We start from the raw sequence: 26,350 nt of genomic DNA, 5'->3' as shown, positions 1-26,350 counted from the left end.
TTACTCTGAAGACCAAAATGAGGAGAAATGGGTAGAAGTTGGTTCGATTCTTTTGGTGGTGTTTAAGCAGTTGTCAGGTACTGAAGTGGGACCAAGACTGGATGCCGTCTGGGAATTCTCCACTTCCTCTCAAGGAGACAGAACGTTAAGGACAAATAACTGTTAAGTTACGCGGCTTATGTGTACCAGGCACTGGCCTGAGCAGTTTGCAGGCAATGTGTTATTTGTGTTGCTGAAAAATCAGCCTGTGCACCCCGAAAATCGAATTCGAACTCAGAGGCAGAGTTTTGGGAGCAAAGAAGAGAGCCATGTGATGGCTTTGCCCGGCAGAGGGGAGTCACAGCGGGCTCATGCCTTGGAAACTGTGAATCCACCTGGGGATTGGGGCTTGGTGATTATATAGGCAAACGGGATGGAGCATATCCGTGATAATGAGCAATAGTCTTTCTCAAAAGCTTATCTTGTGTCACAGGAACTTCTGATGGTCCATTAAGCAGGCGTCATCTGGTCTGATTCCTCTGGTGTCATGGGGGCTCTTGGAGGATCTGGCCGTTCCTTCAGGGTTATCGTTCCATGAACTCCTTTCTGGAAAGTAGCTTTTGGGTTTTGGATACGAGTTACTTAGGGTAGGGAGTAAATTACAGGGTTGGGGTTGCTAAGCACGTAATCATTTGAGCAAGTGAAACAATAGCAGTAGCATGGGAAAAAGCAGGAGAGTCAGCCAGAAAGAACTCCGAGAAAGCAAGTTAATCACAGTAAACTCTGTAAGCTGTCTCAGCATCAGGAAAGCCATTTGGTGTTTCCTTCGCTTGTCCTCACACCCCGAGGCCGGCACTGTGTCTCCATCCTCGCCGCATAAGAAGAACAGCTTCACTGAGTTAGTCCCTGGGCCGTGAGGAACAGAGTGATGAGCTCTGCCAAGGAGACTGGAAATGCGTTCTAGTTGAAGTGGCCTGACCTTGGCCTAAGGGAAGAGGAGGAACCGGGTGGGCCTGGAGGGAGGGATCTGGGTAGCTCCCTCTTCTTGACCTTTACTCCAACACCCTCACCACCCTCAGCTGGTCCAAGCCACCCTCATCTCCCTCCTGGACCACCAAAGTAGCCCCCTCCCCACTCTCCCTGCAGCCGCCCCTACCCGCTGTAGACTGACATCCACGCAGAGCCAGGGTGGTCCTCCTCTCTCCAGACTCTCCAGGATCACATCTTATTCAAGCAAGAGCCACAGCAGCCAGCCTGGCCCTGCGGAATCTCACCCTGCTACCTCTCATGTCCCTCCCCCTCCCCAGCCACGGTGGACACCCTGTTGCCCCTCGGCCCCTGCCAGCACACCCTCTGCCCGGGCCTTTGCACCTGCTGTGGCCTCAGCCTGCGGGTCTTCTCCCAGAGAGCACGGGGCTCATTCCACACTTCCTTCCAGCACTGCCCAAATGTCAGCTTATACTGGGGCCACCCTGGCTGCCTTGAGTAAACAGTGCCTCCTCCCTGGTCTGCCCTGTGCTGCTGTCCTTTTCTCTAGAGCACTTATTAGGGTGTGGCATGTTCTCTATGCAGACATAACGTGTGACACGTTATATACACTCTATTCTGTTGCATTCTGTTGTCTGTGGTGCCTCAGTTTGCTGTCTGTCCCCATTAGAATAGTAAGACGCAGAGGGCAGGGCTTTGTTTCATTCGCTGCCTCATCCCCAGAACCTAGAACAGTGCCTGACATGTGGGACACGCTGGGCAGAGATGGGCGAAGGAGCACGTAAGCTGGACCTGGGCGTGGAGAGATTGGGACCACCTAGTGTCCCTTCCTGCCAGTGGGAAGACACCTCAGATGTTTCCAAACAGTGGGATGGCCTCATCAGATCTGGTTGCAGGTTGGATTTGGGACTCTTCTGGGTGATGTAAGAACTGAGCGGTTGTCAGAGCTGACCATGGAGACGGCGCTGTGTTGTCAGGTGGTGATTCCTGGGAGCTGGGAGTATTTGTGTCTTGTCCAGGGACCAAAGCAACAGAGCATCTCTAAAAGGGCACTCAAAGCTCCATTTGCGTCCTGAGAAATCGTGATTCCCAAACCGCCTAGCCTCTTTCTAACACCCTACGGCTGACAGAGGCCCGGCAGAATTGGGATCATTAGAATATTAGGCAGGTGGGTGAAGTTTTAGCTGAGCACTTTCAGACCGATGGCCCCCACAGCTTACTCTTCCCACAGCCCACAAGCTGCCTCCTTGAGTGACCGCCGCCCCTCAGGAGGGCCCTCGACCCTTTGGAAAGCGGGGGGTGCCTGGTCCTGGTGTGTTCAAGCTGGGACTGGGGTGTCCTTGGTCGAGGGCTGTACCAGTCAGCTTTTGCTGCAGTGACAAACAACCCCAGTATCTCCGTGGCGCACAGCAGAGTCATGCTATGTCAGAGCTCAGCTGTTGGAGCATCCCTCGTGTCACCTGGGTCACCTGTTTTCAGGGCAGAGGGCAAGAAACGGAAAGAGTGAGAGATAAACCACATATTCTCACTCAAAGCTTCTGCTGGGATGTGGCCAGGTTCCTGTCCACTCACACCCCTTGAAGCAAAGCATGCACAAGACAGCAGGAGGGACACATAGGAACAATGACCCAGTCTACCTTGAGTGGCAGAGGGGAGGGGAGTGTGTAGAAAGATTTCTATATTGAGTGGGTCATTGAACCATTCAACTCAGATTGCTCCGATCCTCTGCTCCGATATCCTGAATTATTTCCAAAGGAGATTGCAAAGCTGAGTCTGTCTCTCCCACTCCCGTGATTCTGCGATCTGTCCGGGAGCCCCTTTGTTCTCTTACTCCCTTTCCTCTTTCCGGGCAGGTGGGTGGCCGGCCCGTGGAGCTCCTGCTCAGCGACCTGTGAGAAGGGCATCCAGCATCGGGAAGTGACCTGCGTGTACCAGCTGCAGAACGGCACCCACGTCGCCACCCGGCCCCTCTACTGCCCGGTCCCCCGGCCATCACCCGTGCAGAGCTGCGAAGGCCAGGACTGCCTGTCCATCTGGGAGGCATCTGAGTGGTCACAGGTGGGTGCCTGGGCTGTCACTAGTGCTGAAGCCGCCACCACCACCAGGGCCTTGGGGCCTTGCCCACAGGGACCCCAAAATGATACCGTTCCATGGTGTCTGTGACACATCCTCATGGGTCATAGTCCTTGCCAGCACCCAGAGCAGCTCAGAGCTGTTCTAGCTCACATATTCCCAAATTCCATCTGAGATATCAACATGACCAAAAAAAAAAAAAAGGACAGTGTGTTTTTGATGATGTGTATACCACAGTGCTGTTTGATCGCATTTCCTGTGAAAATTCTCATGTAAATATAGATGGATGGATGGATGGATGGATGGATGGGCAGATAGGAGATAGGTAGGTAGGTAGGGAGGGAGGCAAATAGATGCCTTTTCTTTGCCTTTGGGCATTTTTGGGACCGTAGGGTGGTCAGTCAGGAAGGTGGTCTCAAAGGCTTCCCTTCAGCTCCCTGGCGGTCTTTGGTGATTGCAGGAGGCAGGCGGCAGCTGGGAGGGACAGCTTCAGGTGTGTGAGTCGGAGATCCAAATCTCATGCCATAAAACATTTTGGAAAGAGGTCAATGAAGCCTTATGTTTTAACTTTGAAGACTGGTCCTGGAACTGTTTTATCTTTGGTAATATCATCCTTCCAGGCTTTGCCCTGAGTCTGCGTTAATGATTTTGATTGTTTGGCTATAAAACAAAAAAATAGTTGAATAAAGGGCAGTCTTCCCTCAGGTCCTCCCTCAGACGTGTTCTAGGAAAGGCAGAAAGGCTAAATCCAAGACACTCTTCAGTGCGGAAAGTATTTTTAAAGTTCCTTTTTATTGCCAAACAGTTGGAATTATTTTGAATAAGGAAGTATTCAGCCCACTTTTAATGAACGAAAAGGCAGTCTTTGGCTGTTCTGAAACTGAGTTGACTTTTTAGACAGACCTTGACATGTACCTGTTTAAAGACATGAGTTTTTAGCCTCTCCTTTAAGATGGAAAGGGAGAGAGTTCTCAATTTAAAAAAATAATTTTTTTCCTACATGTACATCGGTTAATAACATTTAGTGGGTTTTGGGGGGAGGGGAGTGACTACTTGGGGGGAGGGGCAGGTATGCTGTCTCTCTCTCTCTTGCTATGTGCCTTAGGGCCTTGATCACCTGGCTCTTGATCCAAACAAGATTTATGCTTTAATCAGATCAAAACCACAAATTTTCCATTTATGGGATTCTTTCTTACGGGGAAAAAGAATGCCTCCTTTACCAAAATAAACAAGCCTGACATGGTCAGCTATCGTTGTGGTATTGAAGAGCACCGTTTTGGAAATTGTGAGGCAATTGGAGTAAGATTTAAAGGAACATCCCCGTCTCTATTCCTGTATCTATGTGTTGCCTGAGTCTAATCCTGAAATAGTGCCCGCACCAGTCTGATTCTGGCCCAGCCCAGGCTCATCGAGCAAAATGCTTTTTTCCTAAACATTTGACTTGGAATCAAATCTTTCCCCCATGAGATGCTCACAAAACTGGTGTTCCTACCATTTCACCCCATGTTGAAGCCCCTCTAATGTTTCTTCTTTTGGAAACAAATGGGTTTAAATTTCTCGTGGGGGAGTTTTTGTGGAGGGGCTTGCCTGTGTTCAGCCAGCAGCGCTGATGCACTTCCAGCACCCACGCCCCGCCTTCTTCCCAACTTCGTCAGCCTGAGGAACAAATACCGAGAAGGAAGCAAAAGGTGGTGACTCTTTCCTGTCCACGACTTCTGGTCCCCATCCCTGGATGAGAAGCCAAGAGGGAGGCTGAGCAGCACCCTCCCAGGTCCCTTCCGAGGCAGCCCCAGCCTGCAGCGCTGCCCTTCCCAAAGGCTGGAGGCTTCCAGCCAGTGGGCTGCTGGTCAAAAGGGACCAAGCCAGGGTTTGGTCAAGAAACAGGCTGGATATTGCGTGTTTGAAATTCAAGAGAAAAGGCAAGGAACATAGAGGAGAGAGAGACCAAGCAGGAACTCAGGCAGGAGCGGTTGCAGGAGTTGCAGAAGGAGCCAGTGGGGTGGATGCTGGTGCCGGGGAGGAGCCCACAGGGCTCGTGGAGAGGATGGGGTTGATGAAATGGTCAGAAAGCATTGCCATGCAGAGAAGCAGAAGCATGGCCCTTCAACACAGTAACCCAGGGGTCCCTACGCAGCCTTGCGGGCCCCACCCATCCCACCCGGGGAGCCCCTATAGGTAAAGCCTGCCACAGACTGACTCCTTGCATCCCAGGTCCCTTTAAACCCACACACAAGGTCAAATACGTGTGTTCTCCCAGCTCCCCCAGGTGATAACACAGCCCACTGTGAAGCATGTGACCGTGAACAAACCAGTTTAAATTAGTCTCAAAAAAGAAAAAAGAATGGGACCTTTGGATGGAGAGCTAAGTTGAACAGAACGCGTAAGGAAGATAAAGTTAGATAACATTTTGAGATAAATGTTAATGACGGAAATATAAAGAATAACATTTGTCCATTGTGAGCATTTTTTTCTGTGGACATAGTGGAACGTTTTGAATAGTTGAGTTTGTTGTAGCTCAAGGACCTCACTGTTGTAGCCTCCTATGTTTTTGGTAAATCAAGCAAATACAAAAACAGAAGTTGGAGGGGAGGGTATAGCTCAAGTGGTAGAGCACATGCTTAACATGCACAGGGTCCTGGGTTCAATCCCCAGCACCTCCTCTAAAAATAAATAAACCTCATTACCTCCCCGCCCCCAAAATAAAATAATTAAATAGTATAATAATAAATAAAATATTTTTGAAAAAATGGAAGTTAGCATTGTTGGGGCTCCGTCTTGCGCTGCTGCCTCTGGGGCCCAGATGTCAGGAGGAAACCTCCCTTGGCATCTCCGCGGGCAGCCTGGGTCCCATAGAGTCTGTGCATCTGGTGGAACTCAGCCTTCAGCCTACCATCGCTGCAAGTTACATGTTTGCTTCCATGGTGGGGACTGAGCTCCTGCACGCGGCAAGTCAAAGGGTGGGCTCCCTGGGTTCCCAGGCCATGTCACCTCTGCTTGCTGGCCAAGGCAGTCACGTCCTCCCAGGGTCATGGGTTCGCTCTTCCTGTTGTTTTGTTTTGAGGTGAGTGAGCACTCGCTCTTGCCAGCCAGGCACCATCCCTCCCCCATCCAGGAGTGGGAGGAGGGGACACTCCAGGAGCAGACTCCAGACCCACCCCCCAGCTCTGTCGTGATTACGCCCTGTCACCCTTCTGTCTCACATCACTGCTGCTGTGATCTTGCTGCCTGAAGGTGTGGGAATCTTAAACTCTCTGTGCTCACACATCACCTCTCAGACCCTACTGGGGACCCTGCCCACACCATCTCTTGCTGTGTTTCCCAGGAAGTAAAATTGCCCAGGGAACACTGCCCTGTTGCCATTCTTGGCATCCACATTAAAACCATCAGTGAAACTCTCTGCAGGGCTTGCCCACTGCCTTATGTAAGAGGCACCTTGAGAGCTCCTCTCCGTCTCCTCCTTTTCCCCTCCAAACTGGTACCTTTGCCCCAGGCTGGCCCAGGCTGGGCCAGCTGGGAGAAGCCAGCTAGGACCACGTGCATATGACTCCAGAAGACCAGGAGCTTTTTGAGGACAGAGACATAGCATCGTCATCCATCCTTACATCCTCAGCACTGGGTCTGGCACGTGGTAGGCACTTCCTAGGTGTTAATGGACCTGACTGGATGGGACCCTGTTCAGTCTCTGAATGCTGTCTTACAGTGTTCTGCCAACTGTGGCAAAGGGACACGGAAAAGAACTGTGACGTGCACCAACTCACAGGGAAAATGCGACGCTTCCACGAGGCCGAGAGCCGAGGAGGCCTGCGAGGACTACTCTGGCTGCTACGAGTGGAAAACTGGGGACTGGTCCAAGGTGAGTGCAGCGCGCTTGCGTTTCCTTTCCACCCACGCCGTGCTGAAGACTCAAGAGGCAAGAACTCAGCTCTCCCGCTGTGGGCCCCAGTTTGACAGGTGATCCCAGTCTTACCAGGCAAATTAACTTTCTTTCCCAACTCCACACCTGCCGGTGACCCCACACAGTGTGCATTAGGGAGGGAACTGGGTGTCCCCAAAGTAGGAAGCGGGCGCTCTGGGTGCCAGTCTGCGGATCCGTGTGTCCTGCAGTCGGCTTGGCCACCCGGTCACGATCACGGTGAGAGCCTCATGAATGTGTGCGAGCCTTGCCCGAGGCGGATGCAGAGGGCTGTGGGCAACCAGAACTTAAATGGTTTTCAGGACCCTTGGGCGAGGGCCTGGGGGATGCAGGACGGGGAAGGGCAGAGCCTGGGGCCTCAGAGTTAATCAGCATTCGAGTGAGTACAAGTTCTTTGCTGTTTAACCCTTCTTTTCTTCATTCACCTGATCTCTTTAACCAATACCTAAGGTGAGCACTGTTGTCACCCATGAGAACCATCCGGGAGAGCTTCCAGAGCCTTCCCCCAAACACTGTAAAATTCCTAACGTCTGATTTTCTGGTGAAAATTTCCAACAGGCGCCTAGAGTGTGTTTGTTTCCATTTGGTCTCAGCAACTGAAACCTCCCCATTTGCTTCCCTCGATACCTGCCCTCAGAGGCTGCAGACTGGCCGCCTGAGAGCCGCTGGTTTCATGCAGCCTGTGCAATATCTTAAACGGTTTGGATTCCATTGCTAACATTAAAAATGGGGAACATTTCACCTGAAAATCTGGATTTGGGGCTCTCTACAGAACTCTGGCCTACATCCTTTCATGGCTTTCCTGACCTGGGGCCTGGCAGGAGCTGGTGCAACTCCCCAGGCCGCGGTGTCCCAGCTCCCCAGGCTCCTCCAGCCACTTTGTGCTTTAATCTAGCTGCTTGACCAAATGTTGTCCGGACCCCATATGTCCAGGTGTGAACTAGATAAAGCTGTCATTGTAGCTGGGGGATTAGATGGGGCTTTGCAAATTGGCAGGAGAAGAGGTGTAGCTAGTGTTAGAGCGCGTGCTTATTAGCATGCGTGGGGTCCTGGGTTCAATCCCCAGTGCCTCCATTAAATAAATAAATAAACCTAGTTATCCCCCACCCGCCACAAATCCAGAAGGGTCTTCGTGGTCACAGGTGTCCCTGGGCAGGAAGCAGAGGTGAGAAGTGGTCAGCTCGGGCCTGGGCTGCATGCATCCATCAGGGTCTGGGGACCCCGGCATTGTTTCCTCTCTGCTGCCATCCCTGCGCCGCCTGGCACTAGTCCTCTCCTGCCGGGTTATCCCTGTTTTACAGAAGAGGGAATAGAGGCTCAGAGAGGTCAAGTGACTCAGCCCACCTCTCCGGCAGAGTCCAGGCTCCTGGACCCTAATGCAGAGCTCAGTTTGCATGGTGGACTCAGACTGAGAAAGGCCCCAGAGTCCCTGTGATGGTGGCTTCTGGCCACAGGGTGCCGGGCATATGGATGTCATCCAGCCAGAGCCTGGGTTTCCCCCGCCCAACCGTTCTGGTTTTGAGGACCAGGTGGGCACTTTCATTTTCTTAAGTACTGTGAACTGCCTGGTCCTGGGAGCAGCAGAACAGCGGAAGATGGGTGTAAATAGTCCCAGAGGAGCTCAGCGCCACACTCAGCCCCTCCTCAGCCAAGGACACAGGCATGCATTCCAGCAAACTTCTCCCACTCAGCCCCTGGAGCATGGCATCCAGGAAAATTGAGCTTTTAGCGGGCCCCCCTCCTCTTAAAAGCCAGGCCGTGGAGAATAACACCTCCTGGCCTTCAGGACAGTGAGGCATTGGAAGGCCACAGTGCCTACTTTTTGCCATAGTCTGCTGATCAAGTACCCCTGGCAGTAAGAACAGGAAAGATGGAGGGAAGGTGAAGGTCCAGGCTGCTGTCCGCGGCTGGAAACCAGTCGCATCCAGTTGATGTGCATCTCGCCTTTGGGGAGAGCACTTGGCTTGGACAGGGGCCAGCTGCTCCCTCCCCAGAAGGTCTGGCCAGAGCCAGGGTCCGGGGCAGACTCGTTCTTCCAAGTCAAAAACTGCCAGGACACTGAACTGGAAGGCTGCGTGTGCGCATGCGTGCACCTCTGGGAGAAGGATGGATGTGGGTGGGGGCTGCATAGGACTGAACCCAGAGACCCCCCACCCTGACTGTTTGCCTCTCCACCACTCCCTTCTGCAGCTGCCATTGCTGGGTGGGCTGGCGCACATGCGCACCCTGCACACACAGGCCCAGTACAGTTACATAAATCTGTCCGTCACTCTTCCCTGTGCCTGCTCAGCAGAAGGGGAGGGATACAGGTCCCGAGGGGCCCCTGTCCTCACTCACTGGGTCTCCAGGCCAGGGGAAGTGGATTCCATGGGCTGCTTCTTCCCCTGACATTTCCACTTGTTCAGATTGAATTTGCTTTCCAACTGACGTGTTGTTTTTGCTGGGCCCTTGTCACACAATTGGGGTCAGTGTACTTTTAAACCCATCACCACAGGTGACCCTCCTGTAACTAGCATAAACCTCCTACATGCCAGACTTTGAAGGTAGCAAACAAGTTCCCCAAAAGAAAAGTAGAAAGGAGACTGAGCACTGTCAGATGACCAGTGTATCTGGAAGCTTTGGCGTCTTCCATCCAAGCAGTCTCCCTCCGGTCACTTGGCCCCAAGGTGCAGTTTGAGAAAGATAAGCCTGTCCCCAGGGAGATGATGGATGGGCCAGCCCGAGGGCTTGCCACAGGTGCTGTCCTGCACTTGCGAAGTGAGACGGACCAGTCACCCCTCGGGAAGGGGCTGGCACTGACCCCTTCCCTTCACTGGGTGAGGGCACCTGAGAACAGCACCCGGAACCTTGCTGAGGCAGGGTGGGCTTGCGGGAAATGTGGAGCCCCTTCCCCTCCCCCAAACTCAGCAAATGGCTGAGCCCTAACCGGGATCCCATCTGAGAGATGGGCTTTGCATTCCCACCCCTGCCGGGTGCATGAGTACTGCTCTGCTCAGTTTGAAAAATGTCCTGCAGCTGCCTGGTCTCTTGGGCTGTTAGCTGTTTCCAGATCTGTGCAAATCATTGTCCCCCCCCCCCCTCTCTGGGTCCCTGCATTTAGCCTGCGGGGAGCGAGATGCCACTTAAACTTCGAGAGGAGGGAATCGCAGTTCTTTCTAGAATGGCATGACTTTTGATCCACCGTTGAGATGTTCTGGTTTCAAGACCAGAGGCATTCATCACCACTGAAATGACGGGATGTTTCTAATTAGAAACAAGTATCTGGAGGCATTAAAAGAGCTGGTGTTTTTAAAGAAAACCGTTGGCTCTTACCAAAAAGATCGAAGTGGCCATTGACTTCCTGGTGCCCTGAAAGAGGGCTGGTCTGACCTGTAAGGCCTCAGTCAAGCCCCGGGTATACCCCTCACACCTCAGCCCAGATCTTAATGTGGAAATAACCGTGCTTCTCAGAGGTCTTAGGAGATCAAATGGCGCGATAAGCGTGCAAGTCCCTGTGGCCACAGAGCCCTGGATGATGTCAGGGAGCGCCTCTCCTTCAAACGTGGCTGTGTCAGTGAGGTCCCCACACTGCTGCCAGGTGCCTTCCTGTGCTGTGGGCAGAGAGGTGGGGGCTTAAGTTCCATGCCCTGAGAAACACACAAACCTTGTGTCATGATGGGGGCTTGTTCTAGAAAGCTTCTCAGCCCCAGCACCACTTCTGAGGCCTGTGCTCGCTTTGGTGGGGCCTGACCCCTCCCTCCAACCCCACACGGCTGGCCTGCCTGCCCAGCTGGAGCTCCCACTGGACAGCACCTGTGGTCCTGCAGTCAGAACGTTGTGATCCAGCCAGCATTTCCTGAGCTCCTGTTCTATGCCAACCTCTGCTGGGCACTGGGGAGTTTAAGAGTGGACAGTGACCCAGGCTAGATGCAGACAGATAGCAAGCCAACCACAGACAGGAGGCGACACCAAGTCCCCCTGGGCAGGTGTAAACACAGCCTCTGCCTGGGTCAGCCACCAATAGGGATGCCGGTGGAGAGTGACGCTACTTCTGCTGGGATCAGTGGCCTTGACATTCACCAAAGCTTTAGAATTTATAAAGCACGGTCGCTCAAGTTATCCCCATTTTACAGGTGAAGAAACTGAGGCTCAGAGTGGCGATGTGGCTTTTTTCTCAAGGTCACACACCTAGAAACTGGCAGGGCTAGGAGTCTGGTGCCTGTGTTCTGGCTCTTAATCCACATTTCCTTCAGGTACATAACAATGTCAGAGGCTTAGATGTCTGATTTGAGATGAGAAGGGGCTGGACTATAAGACGCCTTCAGCTCTCACCATCATAGGCATAAGCTTGTTACAAGATCAAGTATCTACCTCCTCTCTCTCCAGCCCACCAATCAAAATCTGCTCTCCCAAGGGCTTTATATCAATCATTTACACTTTAGTGTAAATCTCTTGTCTCTATAGGAGATCATGCATGTGGTCGCCCCTTTTTTGTGCAATAAAATGTTGAGCCCTTATTAAAAGAGCCTTGAGCCCAAAGAGCCAATGTGACCGGCACTGGGAAAATCAGAGCCCATTTCTCAGATGTGTGAAACTATACAACACAGGCAGCCAGCACTTTGCATGAAGACAGGGATAAGCAAATACTCTATTTGACATTATCCTGGGGAGTATGAGCAGCTGTGAAAAGAGGGTCATCAAACTTCAGTGCTTTCCTGGGCAGGGGCAGGAGGAGAGGGACAGATACCCCCTTGGTGTGGAGCACTTTGTGTGGGTGAATAACGCCTGCCACTGAGTCACGGAATTAGAGAAAAGTCTAGGGCCCACGCCTGCTCAGACGGGAGAAATGAACTCACTGTAGAGCAGTGGAGTCCCTGGAAATTGCCAGGAGAGACACCTGCATGGAAGTGAACTGAATGTGGTTGACCCTTGTACAACGTAGGTCTGGACTGCATGGGTCCATTTATACATGGGTATTTTTCAGTAGTAAACACTGCAGCATACGTGGTCCGGGGTTGGGTGAATCCTCAAATACAGAGGAACTGTGGATTCGGATGGCTGACTGTAAGTTCTGCTTGGATTAACCCCGTGTTGCTCAGGGCCAGTGCCTTTGCCCCCTCCATTCCCCTTCTGCCCCTCCATTTGCCTAGTGTCCTTTCTCAAATTGGCTACCTTCACATGGAATGAGAGATCAGAGAGTGGGGATGCCTCCCCTGCACCCCAGTCTAGATTTTAACCACTGCCTAGACCTGACCATTGACTCAGGGAAGCCGTCATCCCTAAGGAACACTTTTGTTTTGACACAGGGGACCTCTGAGCGGGACATGTGGTCAGGACGACACAGGCACACCTCCCTGCTCTGCTGCAACCTCATTTAACCTTGAACCAACATCATCCTCTGTCAGATGGGTCTAGGGGCACGCGCCTCCGAGGGCATCCATATAAAGCACTTAGCGCAGTGCCTGGCTCATGAGAAACGCCCAGTAGGTGCTCCATTTTATTGTCCTCATTATCATCTTCTCCATCATTATCCAGTACAGTCACAAGTCTCTGGTCTCCGATCAGAGTCACATTTCTTATATGGGCGTGTGAAATATTTATGTCTTAGGAGATGAGTTCCTTGAATGTGATTTGGACCCCAGGAAACAGTGCGTGCCCTGACGTGGGGCCCCTGCATGCTGACAGCATAACTCGGAGCAGGAGACCTTTCTGGGGCATTTGCTGGGCACCTAGGCCGTCCTTTTGTAGCAGAGGTGGAGGGTCTTGCAAACAGTTGCTGATGAGTGGGGAGGGCTAAGTCACCAAACTGGTAACAGCTCCCGCCCCGGGGGAGGCAGTGAGACGGCTCCCGCAGGCTTCTCTGTGCTCCAGGCTCAGGGCTGGAGCCAGAATCAGAGCTCTTGGGATAACTGGTGCTTGCAGGTCATCAGGGGTCACCTTGGTCTTCCGGTGCCCTGACTATCACGACCCAACCAGAACCTGTAGGTCAGCAGGCTGCAAATTTAGGGAGCAAATTTAGGGAGATTGGGGAAGCTAAGGCAGAGGATAGGGAGAAAAACAGTTTGAAAGGGAGTGTGAGTTGAAGGGGGATTGTGTGTGTGTGTGTGTGTGTGTGTGTGTGTGTGTGTGTGTGTGTGTCTAAGGAAGCATTTCCAGTTTCAAGGCTGGAGCAAAGACGATGGTGATTTTCATTATTGTTTGAACCTGCTATTTCAGGTTTCAACAGCTTCCAAGGTTTGCATTGCTTGTGCCAGATCTTGGAGGGGAAATCTGTCAAAAATGCTTTTGAAGAGCTTTTGACATTTCATTTCACCAGCCCAGGGCCTTTCAGACACAAGCAGAAGATGGGCTTACAGTACGGAAATTTTTTTCCCACCTGCTCTCACTGTCACTCTGTGCTGTCCAGTCCTGCCCCGCAGAGAGTGGCCCCCTGAGAACACAGGGCGGGCCCACTGGGCAGTGAGGATTCATCTTGGCATTTTGTTCACCCTAACCCAGTCTCCTGCTCACCCCAGAGCCTGTGCAGGGAGCCCCCGCCCGTCCTCCACTCTGGAGAAGCCAGCGCTTGTGTGCATGTTAAACATCCCTACAGCGTTTTCCTCTTCCCTAGATTTTTACAGCTTCCTTCAGCTAATTCTCAAAACCTCCCTTGGGGATCTGGTGTCATTTATAGTCGTGATTTTACGGCTGGGAGGAGAGAAGAGGCGAGGGTCCACGCCGTGGTGGAGTGTGTCATCAGGGCTGGGTGGCCTCCACTCGGTGACAGAGGCCTGGTTCCTCCCTGCCGGGAGCCGTGTGACCCCAGAGGAGGGCAGGCCTCTGGGTGGGCAGCCAGGGTAGGAGCGCGGGGGGGCCTGGGGCTGCATCACTGAGAAGAGTTATGTGGACACACTTTGAGCCTCACTCCCTCTCTCTGCACAGGGGTGCTGTGCAGACGCCATTCCTGCACTTAGTCTGCACCTACTGTGTTCCGAGTACTGCCCTTGCCACAGTGGCTGTTAGTGTGATGATTAATGAGGACTGTTAAGAAGGGATGTGAGCCCAGTGCCCAGCACTAGTGGGCAGACAAAAGGTGGGCCCCACTGCCACCATCACCATCATCATCATTACCCACAGGGTGGGTGGCAGGTCACCAGGCCTTGCGTGTGGTGGGCACTTGCTGGAGAGGCGGCGTGAAGGGCTGCACTTACTCTGGGTCATCTGGCAAGGAGCTTTTCTAATGGGTTTATTGCTGCTCCATTTTTGTCTCAGTTTCCTGAGTCTCGGGGAGCTGCATTAAATGTTAATGTCGTGAGGAGCTTGAAAAAAATGACCCAGCGGTGAAAGGGTGCTTCAGACAAGACCAGATCTTGTTTTTTTAGAGATCTGTTTGCTTGGATTTTAAAAGCCTGGAAAATGACTTCACAGCGATGCTTGGGGCTAATTGGAGGCCAGCAGGAGACACTGCAGTCTCCTCACTGCTTAATTAAAGCAGAGACTGAGGGGAGGCTGACAGAGGTGAGATGCCTCGTCTGTGTTACCCTTAATGCAGTGAGCTTGGGTTATGGGAGGAGGCAGCCCTGCGGCCTGTCTGGAACCACACGTGTCTTCAGGGCCAAACCAGCTTCTAACGGTGCCCCTGGATGCTATCTGGCTGAGCTGCCAGGTCAGTGCCAGGAGCAGGCAAAGGTGGGCACCCACACCTGCCTGCGGAGGCCTGGTGATGGGCACGGCGGCCCCGGGAGACCTGAGCAGGCTGGGTGACTCAGGGCATCTTCCCGGGCTCCAGGGGCCCCCTAGCCAGCTCTCCCTGCTCCCAGCCCTGGGCTTTGCTTGTTGTTGTTAATAATAATAGCAGTGTTTGCCTAACCCAGACTCCTTGCTAGGTACCTGCTCCAAGCTGTCTCTAATCAAGGCAATCCCTCTACAAGGAAAGTTTTATTATCCTCAAGCCACAAGTAAAGAAGCTGGGGCTCGTGAAGGGTAATTAACACAGCTAGTGAGGGGGGATGCAGCGTGCTGTCAGGCCTGTCCTGCCCCCACTGCCCTGTCCCTGGTCGCACTCTGGTCAAGGAGGTGTGGTCACACATGGAGTTTCAGCCAGGTGCAAGCCGAGCATCACCTCGGATCAAATGATCCACAGCAGGCATGGACGGTGGCAGCTGCCCCAACAGGCCGTTGGCGGAATTCTTCACTTCTATTTTTAATCACATAGGTAATTCTATTGTTGACTGAAAAAAAAAAAGCACAACCTAAAAGTGGAGAGCTATGTTTTGTTTGGCGGACACTTCTGAGGACTGAAGCCGGAGACGCCGTCTCTCAGCACTCTGAGGGATGCTCCGAAGAGGCAGGGGAGGAGCCAGGATATATAGGAGGTTTTGCCACGAAGACTGGGTAGTCGGAACATGAAAAGATTACCATTAATTCAAGAAAACCAGACATCTCAAGTTCAGGAATTTAGTGCTTTTCTATGTATGGGAAGATGCAAAAGTCTGGGCTCATTGAATTCATTCCTTTGAGATGCACTTAGCTCTCTAGGGCCAGTGTTCTGTTCCTTCCCATCCTGAGTTCCCTCTCTCAAAGGTGGGCACAGCTGGGGGTGGTAGCAGAGGCCAGGCTGCCTGCTTGTCTGCATCCTGAGTTCCCTCCGGTCACTATCAGGGTCTGTAGTACTGGCTGATGGCTGATGGCTGATGGCCACAGCATCCTTTGATTACTGATATGGCAGGCAATATTTTTTGTTCACACTGTCTTATTTGGGAAGACACAGAAGAGAAAAACTAGTCCCATGAACCAGATGATAGCCTGGTAAATTTTTTCAATGGTTTGTCTTCCAAACTTTTATATAGGTGTGCGCGCGCGCACACACACACACACACACAGGTGGGTACTGAACAAGGATGGGATGGTTTCTGCACCTGCCACTCTGTCACCTGTTTGTTTCCTCACCTAATGCTCTGAAGCAGCCTCTGTAGGGCTGGCTCAGACCCAGTTCCCAGGTGACTCAGCCAACACCTGATGTTCCCAAAAGTCCTTCCAAGTGAGCACAAGCCATTCACAGCCCAGAGCCCTGTGAACAGCAGCCCCTGGGACTCCAGCTAAAATTTAGCAAAACCTAATCCCAGAATCAAATCCCTGTGATGGACAGAGTCTATAGGATCTCAGAGTGCCCCCACCACGACTAAGGGTTAGCCCCAGCCTCTCTCCTGGCCTGGCCCTCCCTTGCAGAAGTGTTGGAAAGCCATGAGAACAGATCTTGAGTCTCTGTGGAAGAACTTTGGAGATCCCCTCTGTGATCTCATGGGGCCATTCTTTTTGCAGACTGGAAAATTAAAAACCAGTGGCCCGAGCTAGGAAGGATAATGAAGAAATGGTGGAGCTAAGCAATGACCTGGTTTCCTGATTCCCGGGCTCCCATAAAAGCTCCATCCAGTGCAACCTGTGAGTCATACAGGAAGATGGAATTCAGTCCCTGGGATGGGGCAGCTGGGGTCCTGTGTCCCCTCTGCCGCTCAGTAACACTGTGACCTTGGGCAACACACTGGTGACCATCAAGCTCGGGCCAAGGTCAGCCTCAGGATTGTTACGGAATGTTCCACACTGTTGTAGAATCTGGCAGGGGAGCCCGCGGAAAGAACAAGCATGTCGCCCGCGTGGGCTGGAGGTGTCATGAATGCCACCCCACCCCTCCCCAGCCCCACCACATGTGAAACAAGACTGAGAACTTTCAGAGGAGAGGTTAGTCTTCAGGGTCACCCCTAGACTCTTGAGTCTTACAATGGTCATTGATCCTTTACCACCAGAGACCTTGTCAATTTTGCATTTGGTTTTAGTAGATCCATAGGATTGAGCCCTTGCCCTGATGTTCACAGAAGCAATTGACAAAAAGACATTGAAACCCATCCTGGTGTTCCTGGGCGGGAAGCGACTCAGCCAGGCAGACCGCCCCGCTGGCAGGCTCTGCAGACTGTGTGTGTGTGTGTGTGTGTGTGTGTGTGTGTGTGTGTGTGTGTGTGTATTGCGGGTGAGATGGGGTGGGGGTGGCCCTGGGCACAGGATGGCCATAGTCCCGGGTCCTTCTCTGTTGGCCTGTGCAGTTTCCCAGGGACCTAGAAACCCCACCACCACCTGCCTGGCCCTGGATGCACCCTTTCTCCAGGGGGAACTGGGAGGACACCTCGCTCTCCCTGCTGGTGTGTCCCTCACAGCAGGTGGCACCAGCAGACCCAGTCAGGATCTGAAGAGACGGGCTGCTGGTGGCTAGAGCAGCACACGTGGCCCTTCTTCCCCAGGTGGGCCTTGCTAAGTGCCCAATAGTCACAGGAAAAAGGCCCCAAGTGCGCACTTTCCCAGGGAGCAGGGCTTTTAAAAACTTGTACAACCAATTTGGGTACAAATGTCTTTAATGGTGTAGGTGGACTGGTCAGATGACTAATTAAAATATGTAACTTATTCGTGTAGTTATACATTCCTATTTAAAGTTACACATTATGCTTTAATTTAGAAATATTGCTATTTTCTGTCTTTAGTGTATTATAAAGTGGAGCCTGATGAAATTGCCATTTATGTGGACTCAAAAATGGTTGAATAGAAGCAGTTTTATAAAGTGCAGCCTGATATTTGCAGGGTCTGTCTTCGTCATCACTCATTCCACTTTCTGAGTCCGCTGTTCCGTTTGCCAGTGTGCCAGGGCACTGGCATCCAGGTCCACTGGCTTGCCACCTTTTTTGAATCTGTATGTGCTGTTCTCGTTGGAAATTACCTTACAAGCTGTGCCATACCTTTGCTCTGCGTTGGCGTGACTTTGCTCCGAACTGGCATGACCTTGTTCTGTGTTGACATGACCCTACTCTGTGTTGGTGTGACCCTGCCCTGCGTTGGCATGACCTCGCTCTGCATTGGTGTCACTTTGCATAGACAAGACTTTGCTCTGCGTTGGCAGGACTGGCACTGCATTAGGACCCTGGGCCTTTTCCTTCACTCATCCTGCTGATGTGGACTTCCCATCTCTGGGTACAACCACTCACCAGATTGCTTTTCAAGTGATCTTTAAACATTTCCTGCACCAGCCTCCCCCATTTATGATTATGAAGTCCTACTACTAGAAGAAGACAATTAAATTTCTTTGCCTCCTTTTTTTTTTCAAACCCCCGGTGATCTTGCTACAAATAATCGAAGGCACCCCTTCCCCCTGCCCCTGTACTGTGAGAGATTTTATTATTACTTATATTCAAGGCAACTGACTCTTTTCCAAGAATAATTTTGAGTGGAAGCCTTCACCCCTTTATATTTGAGCAACCTGTCACCTGTATATAAACTCAGCCGTCAGGGCAGCGGGGGGATGTCTGTTCCTGCTCAATCACACAGGTTTGTATACAAATGCTCCACTACTTCACGGCAAGAAAAGAGAGCTTGTCACACTCTACACAGGACACAAGGAAGAAGTTCAGGGCAAGTCAGTTCTCAGCTCTGGCTGCCTGTTGCAGTCACCCGGAGAGCTCTGAAAAACACTGATGCCCAGTGATACTGACTGACTGGTCTGGGACATCAGAATCTTTAAAAGCGACAAGTAATCCCATGCTGCAGCCAGCTCCCTCAGAGATGCCCTCCAGGCAGAAATCATGAGTATATGAGGGATTCTCAAGGCTGTGAGCAGCCCTGGCCGGATTTATCCAGAAGATGGGATAGGGAGTGAGGCACAATGCAGAGGCCCGGGGGCAGACCTTGCCTGTCTGGGAGAGCCTGTTCTGGTTTGCACATACCAGGGCCCACCAGGGAGCCATTTGTGGTTTTTCCTATCTCTTTTGTGATTTGAAAAGACTGGGTCCTATCAGAGTACCATGTTCTCTGAGCCCCTTTCTCCTCCTAAAGTGAAAACAAAACGAACAAACAAATAAACAAACAAATGTAATCCTGCTTCTTAGACTAGAAAGCAGAGGAATTCACTGGGGGGGGGGTGCCAAAGCCGCTTTGGGAACACAGACGGTGCCCACTTGGGCACAGATGGTAACACCACGGTCTCCCGCCGAGCCTGTGCAAGGTGACCCCTCATATGCCCCCAGGGAAGGCACTTCCTGCAGCACAGGCCATGGGCAGACCCAAGAGGGGACAATAGGGAAACGTGATCCAGACAGCACCTGGCGTCCTCCTTGCCTGTGGCATTCAGAGGCCAGGCCCCCTCCCCTCTCTCCAGCTGGACGGCTGCACCTGTAGTCTTTGCTTTATTGAAGTTGTGCACAGTGTGCTCAGAACCCCGTAAATCACGGGTTGTGTGCATGCTGGGGGACCCCAGGTGGAGAGAGTAGACAGGTGGACCTGGCTCTCTGGCTGGGAGGAGACCAACTTAACAGAGAGACAGTTCCAAGGGCTCCGGGGAACGCAAACAAGGGCCAAGGAGCTGGTGCGCAGGGCCGGGAGCGGGAGCTGGAGCCTGGCAGGTGCCCTGTCAGCACTTTAAAGAGCGCAAAGAGGAACGGGAAGGGGACAGAACACACAGTAAATTCTTACCAGGCACCTGTTGGGAGCATGGGGTGATCTGCTGAACTCTGTTGGCTTGATTTGAGCAAACCCAGGTTTGCAAATGTCAGAAATGCCAGTAACTAGGGATTTGGTGGCTGAGTTAAAACTCTTAGCTACAGTTTTAGTCCACGAGTCCTTTATGCGAGAAAGGTTGTGCTGCTTCATTTTCTCTAACTTCCCTTAATTCTGAGCCCCCACCTTCCAGGCTCCTGGAAATTCAACCCGATCATTATCGGGCTCCTCTCCACCCCACACTCAGGGCTGGGCAAAGGCCCAGGAGTGGCACAAAGTACTGGCGACATCGTGGTCATCAGGTCCGGTCCCTCCTGGGTGCCGGCAAGCCACCCTGCTCACTGTCTGGAGAATTTCAGAGCCCAGCTGGCTCTCTGCTTGGAACAGGGGTGAGAGGGTGGGAAGTGAAACGCAACCAGAGTAAATTAGTATTTCAGAAGTTGTCTTGTCTAAGTCAGCGTGGACTGCTGTAATAAAATGCCGCAGGCTGGGTGGCTTGAACAACAAGACATTGATTTCTCATAGTTCTGGAGGCTGAGAAGTCCAAGGTCAAGGTGCTGGCATAATTGGTTCTTAGCGATGGACCACTTCCCGGCCAGCTGCCTTCTCATGTGCCCTCATGTGGTGGAAAGAGCTCTGTTCTCTCTTTTTCTTCTTGTAAGGACACTAATCTCATTGTGGGGCACTACCCTCATGACTTCATATAAACCCAGTGACCTCCCAAAGGACCCATCTCCAAATACCATCCCATTAGGGGTGAGAACTTCAACATGTTAATGTCGGGGAAATACAAATGTGCAGTCCATGACACCTTGAAACAGTCTTCCATCAGGCGGCTGGTGTACAGCCAAGCCCTCTTGTCCTGCGATGATTTCAAGTCCTTAGGACTGTTATGCAGGGGCCAGACCCAGGGCGGCTGCTTTGTCAGGCCATCGTCAGAGCCCCTCGGCCTGAGTTAGGCCCCCAGCTCAGGCTGTCCCTGTCTCCGGCAGTGCTCCTCGACCTGTGGGAAGGGCCTGCAGTCCCGGGTGGTGCAGTGCATGCACAAGGTCACCGGGCGCCATGGCAACGAGTGTCCTGCCCTCTCAAAGCCAGCAGCCTACAGACAGTGTCACCAGGAAGTCTGCAATGACAAGATCAACGTGAACACCATCACCTCCCCTCGCCTCGGTGAGTGACTCTGCTGGCCTCCAGCTCCTGGGGGTGGGTCGCATCCCCTGGCCAGTGAGTCCCCGCTGGTGGAACAAGTTCTGTGAGCCAGAACGCCCCCTCCTTGGGCCTTGTTTGAGTTCTGGAGAGGCCAACATTTGTAAGTTCCGTGGAAGATCAGAGGTTTCAGGGATGGAATTTCATTCCTTGGCTTGAAAAAGGTGTTTGTTAAGCGTAGTCTCAAACACTTGAGCCCGTCTGGCAACAAATGGGGAACGTGGGAGAATGTTCTTCAAATGCATGAAGGAAGCAAAGGGAGGTGCTTGCTTCGGGAAATGAAGGATCTGGGGGTGTCATTCATGAAATCTTGGTGATGCATGCATGGAATGTTCCTTAAGCTAATGCTCGAGAAGAAAACAGAGGTTTTGAGAGGCTGACGTCTTGAATGCAGCAGGGAGCTTTTGTGTGAGCAGTTTGGCCTGAGTGCTCCAAATCTGGCCCTTTGCAAGGCCACATCCCTGGTTGGCAGTGGCACAGGAAGAAGAATGTTTAACACTGATCTGATGATTCCACTAAACAGAGTTTCTGCTTTTCCAAGTAGAAATCTCCAGGGAACATTTTCCCACCCACAGCCCCTTTCCGTAATGCTGGAATGCCACCCCCATGAAGGGGGTTTCTAAGCAGCTTACCTGGTGGAGTCTTTGAGCTCCCAGAGTTGCACCCCAGGCTCTTGGAATGCACAGGCCTCCTTGGCATCCTCCAAAGACCTCCCTCAGGCAGGACCTTCTCTCTGCACGACCAAGATCTCGAGGGGGACTCAGGCCACTTGTTTGTGCTGTAAGCTTGTGCTTTGGGGAGCCCTTTGCTGTGCCCTGCTCCGTGGCATCTTGTTTTATAAATGCCAACAGATGGCATCTTCCACCATAAAGTAACAGTAAGCGCCACTTAACTCTTAACTCAGAAGCAGGATGGGCAGGGCCCTTGCCCTGAGGAGACAGCCAGGCCACCAAACTCTGCCAAGTGGTCAGGTTGGAGCTGGGGTGTGTCCCTTCTAGAGGAAAGCCGCATCCACAGTGGCCCTGGCAGGGGGCAGGACTCCCCTATTCTGTTCAAGGCTCCAGTGTATGCATGAGTGAGTGCAGCCCAGAGTGTGTCAGACCACAGGCCCCTTGTGTGTGGACCGTGAAGTCCCCGTGCCACCCATAACCCCATGGCTTTCTCTCTCCGCTATCCCCTTAGCTGCTCTGACCTACAAATGCACCCGGGACCAGTGGACAGTGTATTGCAGGGTCATCCGAGAAAAGAACCTCTGCCAGGACATGCGGTGGTACCAGCGCTGCTGCCAGACATGCAGGGACTTCTATGCGAACAAGATGCGCCAGCCGCCGCCACCGCCACCGAGCTCATGACACGTGGCCCCGTGGTCCCACGACGCGCCGATGCGAGGTCTGAGCCCCGACGACACGGCGAGTTGAAAGCCCTCCCACCCGAGAGCACACCAGTTCCCACGGCCGGGACCCCCCACCAGCTCACCACCGCTCACCCAGGAGGCTGTCCCAAGAATCCGATTGCATAGAACTTGAGAGTGGACTTGACATTTGCTTAGTGCTTTTATACTTAATATATTGTTAACAGCCACTGGATGGCTTTCAATGGTAAGGAAAAAAGAGGCATGAGGCACAACATAATTGTAATTTCTAAGGTCCCATGCACCTCAAAGGGAACACCTCCGACAGACGGTCGAGAGGGACGTCACTGCGTGCCTGGGTCTTGGCTTTCCTTTGACGTTGGAATTCCCAGTGCTTGATGTACCATGGGAGGGGGGGATTATCCAAAAAAATGAGACGCTTTACTTTAAAACAGGCTTTATTCTGAAAGCCAGTGATGCCCTGGATGGAAGGACAGATGTCAGCGAGCCTCTGCCAAAGGCTTCTCCGAAGAGGGCCAGGCTTCCGGATCCCCCTCGACGCCACAGGAACCAGCCCTTGTCCCCTCCGCCTGTGGCGGAGAGCCCACTCTGTAGATCCTGGGCCTTTCCTTGGGAGCCTCGCCCCTGAGAGTCTGAGTCTGTGTAAACCAACGGGGATCCTGGGGCCTATGTGGTTCTGCGTACCACCCATGTTGGGGGAGAATATTCTGGAAGGGTTTGGGTTTGGGGAGGCGTCTAATTTTCAGATCTCTGCTGTCCCCCACACAGGGAAGCAGAAAAGCCTTCCTTCAAGGTGCTGTGACATGAGGCACGTACTCATTGTGGCCTGGGGATTGCTTCCAGGCATAGAGATGGGCTCAGGGCTCTGGGGTGTAGGGAGCTCCCCCTCTGCTTCTGGGGACCTCTGCTCTCGCCAGTGCTTCATAAAGCTTTGCACCTTACAGATGGCTTCCCATTGACCTTTGTCGTCTACCTGAAGTTGACGCTTTTTAGAACCTCTTTAGGACTCAAGCTCAGGCCTGGCTGCTTCGCCCCGGCACAGGGCGGGTTTCCCGCAGGGGCTGCTCAGCCTGGTGCATGGTTGGGGGGGGGGGTGCCCCCTGGCCAGGATCGCTGCCTGCCCGCCGAGCCTTCCCGTGGCTCAGACCTCACAGTGCTTGTCAATGTGTTGTCATCATTGACCCATCTTCTCGAGGCAAGAATGACGTTCAGAAAAGCATGAAGAAGGTCTTTGCTCCTCCAGTCCCCTCACCCCTGAAAACAGAGCTGTGTCCCCTCTGGAGCCCAGGGGAGATGACCAGGGTGACCTCTGTGAAAGCACAGAAGATGGTAGGACCCTGCCCGCTGGGGAGCTGGGAGGAGGGAACCCGACATGCCAGGAGGTCTGGTTTGCTGCCCGACTCAGCCGGCGTTTGATGGGTGCTCGTGTTCAAAGACTTTACGGTGAGAAGCCCACCCTCGCCTCCCTTATTTCAGAGGGGATCTCACTTAGGCTCATCTCCATGGGATCATCTCCACGTGCTTCTTGGTTTATTGGTGCTGTGTGTACGTATCTGTGTTTGTGTTTTTGATGTCACAACTTTAGCGTCAGCTTAAATCAGAAAGGAAACAAAAAACCTCTCTGCCACCTCAAGCCTGTCTGGTGGGCTGCGTTTTGGTTTTTGATTTTGACTGCCCTCGAGGCAGGGAAGTGGTGGTGGAGCAGAGAAATCGTTCAGTTCTCCTTGAATCCGTAAGAAGTGTTGAGAAGGCGCCGTGGGTGCTCTGTGGAAAGATCCCGGCAAGCGCCAGGATGGGGCGGCCCACCTGCAGGGTAACCTCCAGAGGTGGCTGCCCAGGGCCTCCCTTGCTCTGACTTGGCCACCAGGAGAGTCCCCAAAGCCCCTTCAGTCTCTTGGAGAGCTAAGGCTCAAGTTATCCCCCAGCCCCAAATGGGCTGTCCTTTACCACAGATGGACAGAAAGCTAGCCATCAGCCTCCGGGGCTGAGGGGCGGAGCCACGCAGCCCGCTAAGGAAGCCAGCGTGGCCTTGCTCGCTGGTCTGCATGGGAACCACGGGCCCACCCAGGCAGGGCAGGCACGTGTGTGTGCCCAGAGGCGGGCACTTTCCCTGCTGCCTCTGCGTCTCCCCGCTGGCCACCTTGACTGTATCAACTGGACGCCCCTGGCAAGGGCCTCACACCCTCAGAATGCAAATGACTGATTTCAGTTCTTGTTAAACATCCCTTGGGTTCCCCCAAGTTCGGGTCTTTCTGAGCGCTTTTAGCTCATGCTGGCACTGTTGTTCTGAAACTCACCAGCCCACCTTCTGTTCACGGCACAAGCAACGATTGATGTCGGTGAAGGCATCATGGCTCTCTTGCTCCACTTTGTACGGAAGACAGTGAAACCCTGTCATTACAACCGTGATGGTCCTTTATGGTTCACAATACCCTGTACTGTCACTCGAGTACTGTACCTTTTTGGTTGCACAAATTGTGTTACTAACTACAGAGTCTCGCGGTCTCATGGTGCTATTCTCATTGGTGCAAATGAAACCCTCTCAGTTGACCACGACTTGATATTATCAGAAAACAGGGAAAGATCTTCAATGGCAGTAAGATCATTGTTTTGTTCTCTTTTCTTCACTTCAGAGTCAAATGTATATATTTTCCATTAGTTACCTTACATTACGTACTGTACCCATGGTATTTTTGTTTTACTTTTTGGTGCTGGTTTGAAAGGAAAAAAAAAAAAAAGAACAGAAGACAAACATTGGACACCACTGTAAATGAAAAATGAATCATTTCATTGGAAGTGAGTTGAATATGTTTAATAAAATGTTTTTCCATGACAATGTTAAGCTGTCTGTGAAGTGAAAGACAAAAGCCAGTCCTCAAAGTCTGACAGAGAGAGGCTGTGTCCTTTCCTCCTGCGGTGGTCACACTGCTTGCCTGGGACTTGGCTGCAGTGAGCTGTGCAGCCTGCCGACCACAGCTGTGGACGGTGTCAGAGGTCGCTGGTAAATGCAGTTCTGGCGGGTGGCTGCATCTCCCCAAGTGAGCGCTAACTAATCATGCAGTCCTGGGCCTCATCTCTGTGTTTTGCAAAACCCTGGGTGGGGACATGAAGGTCTGACAGCTGTGCTGGGAGTCTGTGTCTGAAACAGGGGCCCCCTCTCATGCCACAGTGGGTACCTGCTTCCTACAACCTTTGCCTCTTCAACCCTTAGCCCCCACCCCAACCCTGCCAACAGCCCAACAGCTTCCCTTCTCCTGCAGGTGTGAGCCAGAATCCTGGCCCTTCTGACCTCCCAGGTTGGTGACCAAACAAGGGCACAACACCATCCTAACAGGGACCGACCACCGCAGCCATTTGGATCCCATCTGGGCCTGACATGGAGCAGGGATGTCACAGCTCCTGTGCTGGGGGGTTTCTGTCTCCTCCTGGTATCAAGGAGGAAGAGCTGCCCACCCAAGGACTTGGGGCTTCATGAGACAGAGAGCCTCCTTCTAATGTTGAAACAACACCCAGGAATTTCACGAAATAAAGACCATTTGTTTAACTGACAACCAGCTGCCCACACCGCGCCCCCCCCTCACTGCCCCCAGTTGCCAGGAAACCTGTAGCTTGTGTTAATTCCCAAGAGCCACCAGCCACCTGCCTCAGGGACCCATTCGAACCCTCTCCTTTCTCTGAGAATTCTGATCTCTCTAGTGGGTTAACGTCTAACAGCCCTGATGCTATGTAGTTTCTTTATAAGCTGCCTGGATTCCAGTTGGTTAGATGAAATTGACAAGCAAGCAATCAGCAAGTGGTGAGTTGGTGAGTGAGCTTTTATTAGGAGCCAATACTTCCTGGAACCACTGAGAACACAAATGAACAAAAGACCTGCTCTGGAGCCCACAGCCCCGCAGACGAGTCTGGAGTCCCGGACAACAGAGAGTCGGAGCAGGAACTCTGAGAAGGAAAAGGTCAGGGCTTCCTCTGTGGGTTTGTTGATTGACCTTCTGGACTCAGGCTAGAAGGGCTGGGGTTGGAATCCTTTACAGTGGCGCTCTCACTCTGCAAAGGGTTTTGACAAAAGCTCTTATGGTTCTACTTCTAGACAGAAATCAACCTGCATCTGTGTCCTTCTCTGTCTGACAAGTGGCTTGGTCCTCATGGAAGGTCAGCCCTCATACATTAAATTATTCCCCCATTGGTCCTCTATGTTCTGTCTCCACCTCCAAACTTTCATGAACTCTCCAGACTCCTCCCCTGGCTTTTGCCCCCTGGACTGCACGAATACTGTTCTTGACGGATTTCCAGTGACCTTGCATTGTATCAAATTGCATAGACATCTTAGTGTC

The 26,350-nt window shown here is 52.4% G+C and overlaps 1 protein-coding gene across 1 annotated transcript in view; it reads left to right on the top strand.

The window, feature by feature from the left end:
- The window catches only part of ADAMTS17 (ADAM metallopeptidase with thrombospondin type 1 motif 17), a 304,068-nt gene extending 279,216 nt beyond the window's left edge, over positions 1-24,852 (top strand). Inside the window, exons 22-25 of the mRNA XM_032468854.1 lie at positions 2,820-3,024; positions 6,740-6,892; positions 20,434-20,611; positions 21,830-24,852. Of these exons, the coding sequence (XP_032324745.1) occupies positions 2,820-3,024; positions 6,740-6,892; positions 20,434-20,611; positions 21,830-21,999 (706 nt within the window). The 3' untranslated portion in view covers positions 22,000-24,852. The remainder of the gene's footprint in view (positions 1-2,819; positions 3,025-6,739; positions 6,893-20,433; positions 20,612-21,829) is intronic.
- The last annotated feature ends 1,498 nt before the right edge of the window (positions 24,853-26,350 follow it).

The sequence above is a fragment of the Camelus ferus genome, chromosome 27 (assembly GCF_009834535.1).
Source record: "Camelus ferus isolate YT-003-E chromosome 27, BCGSAC_Cfer_1.0, whole genome shotgun sequence".
In the NCBI taxonomy this organism is placed as follows: domain Eukaryota; kingdom Metazoa; phylum Chordata; class Mammalia; order Artiodactyla; family Camelidae; genus Camelus; species Camelus ferus.
This window is presented reverse-complemented; position numbering and strand designations above follow the sequence as displayed.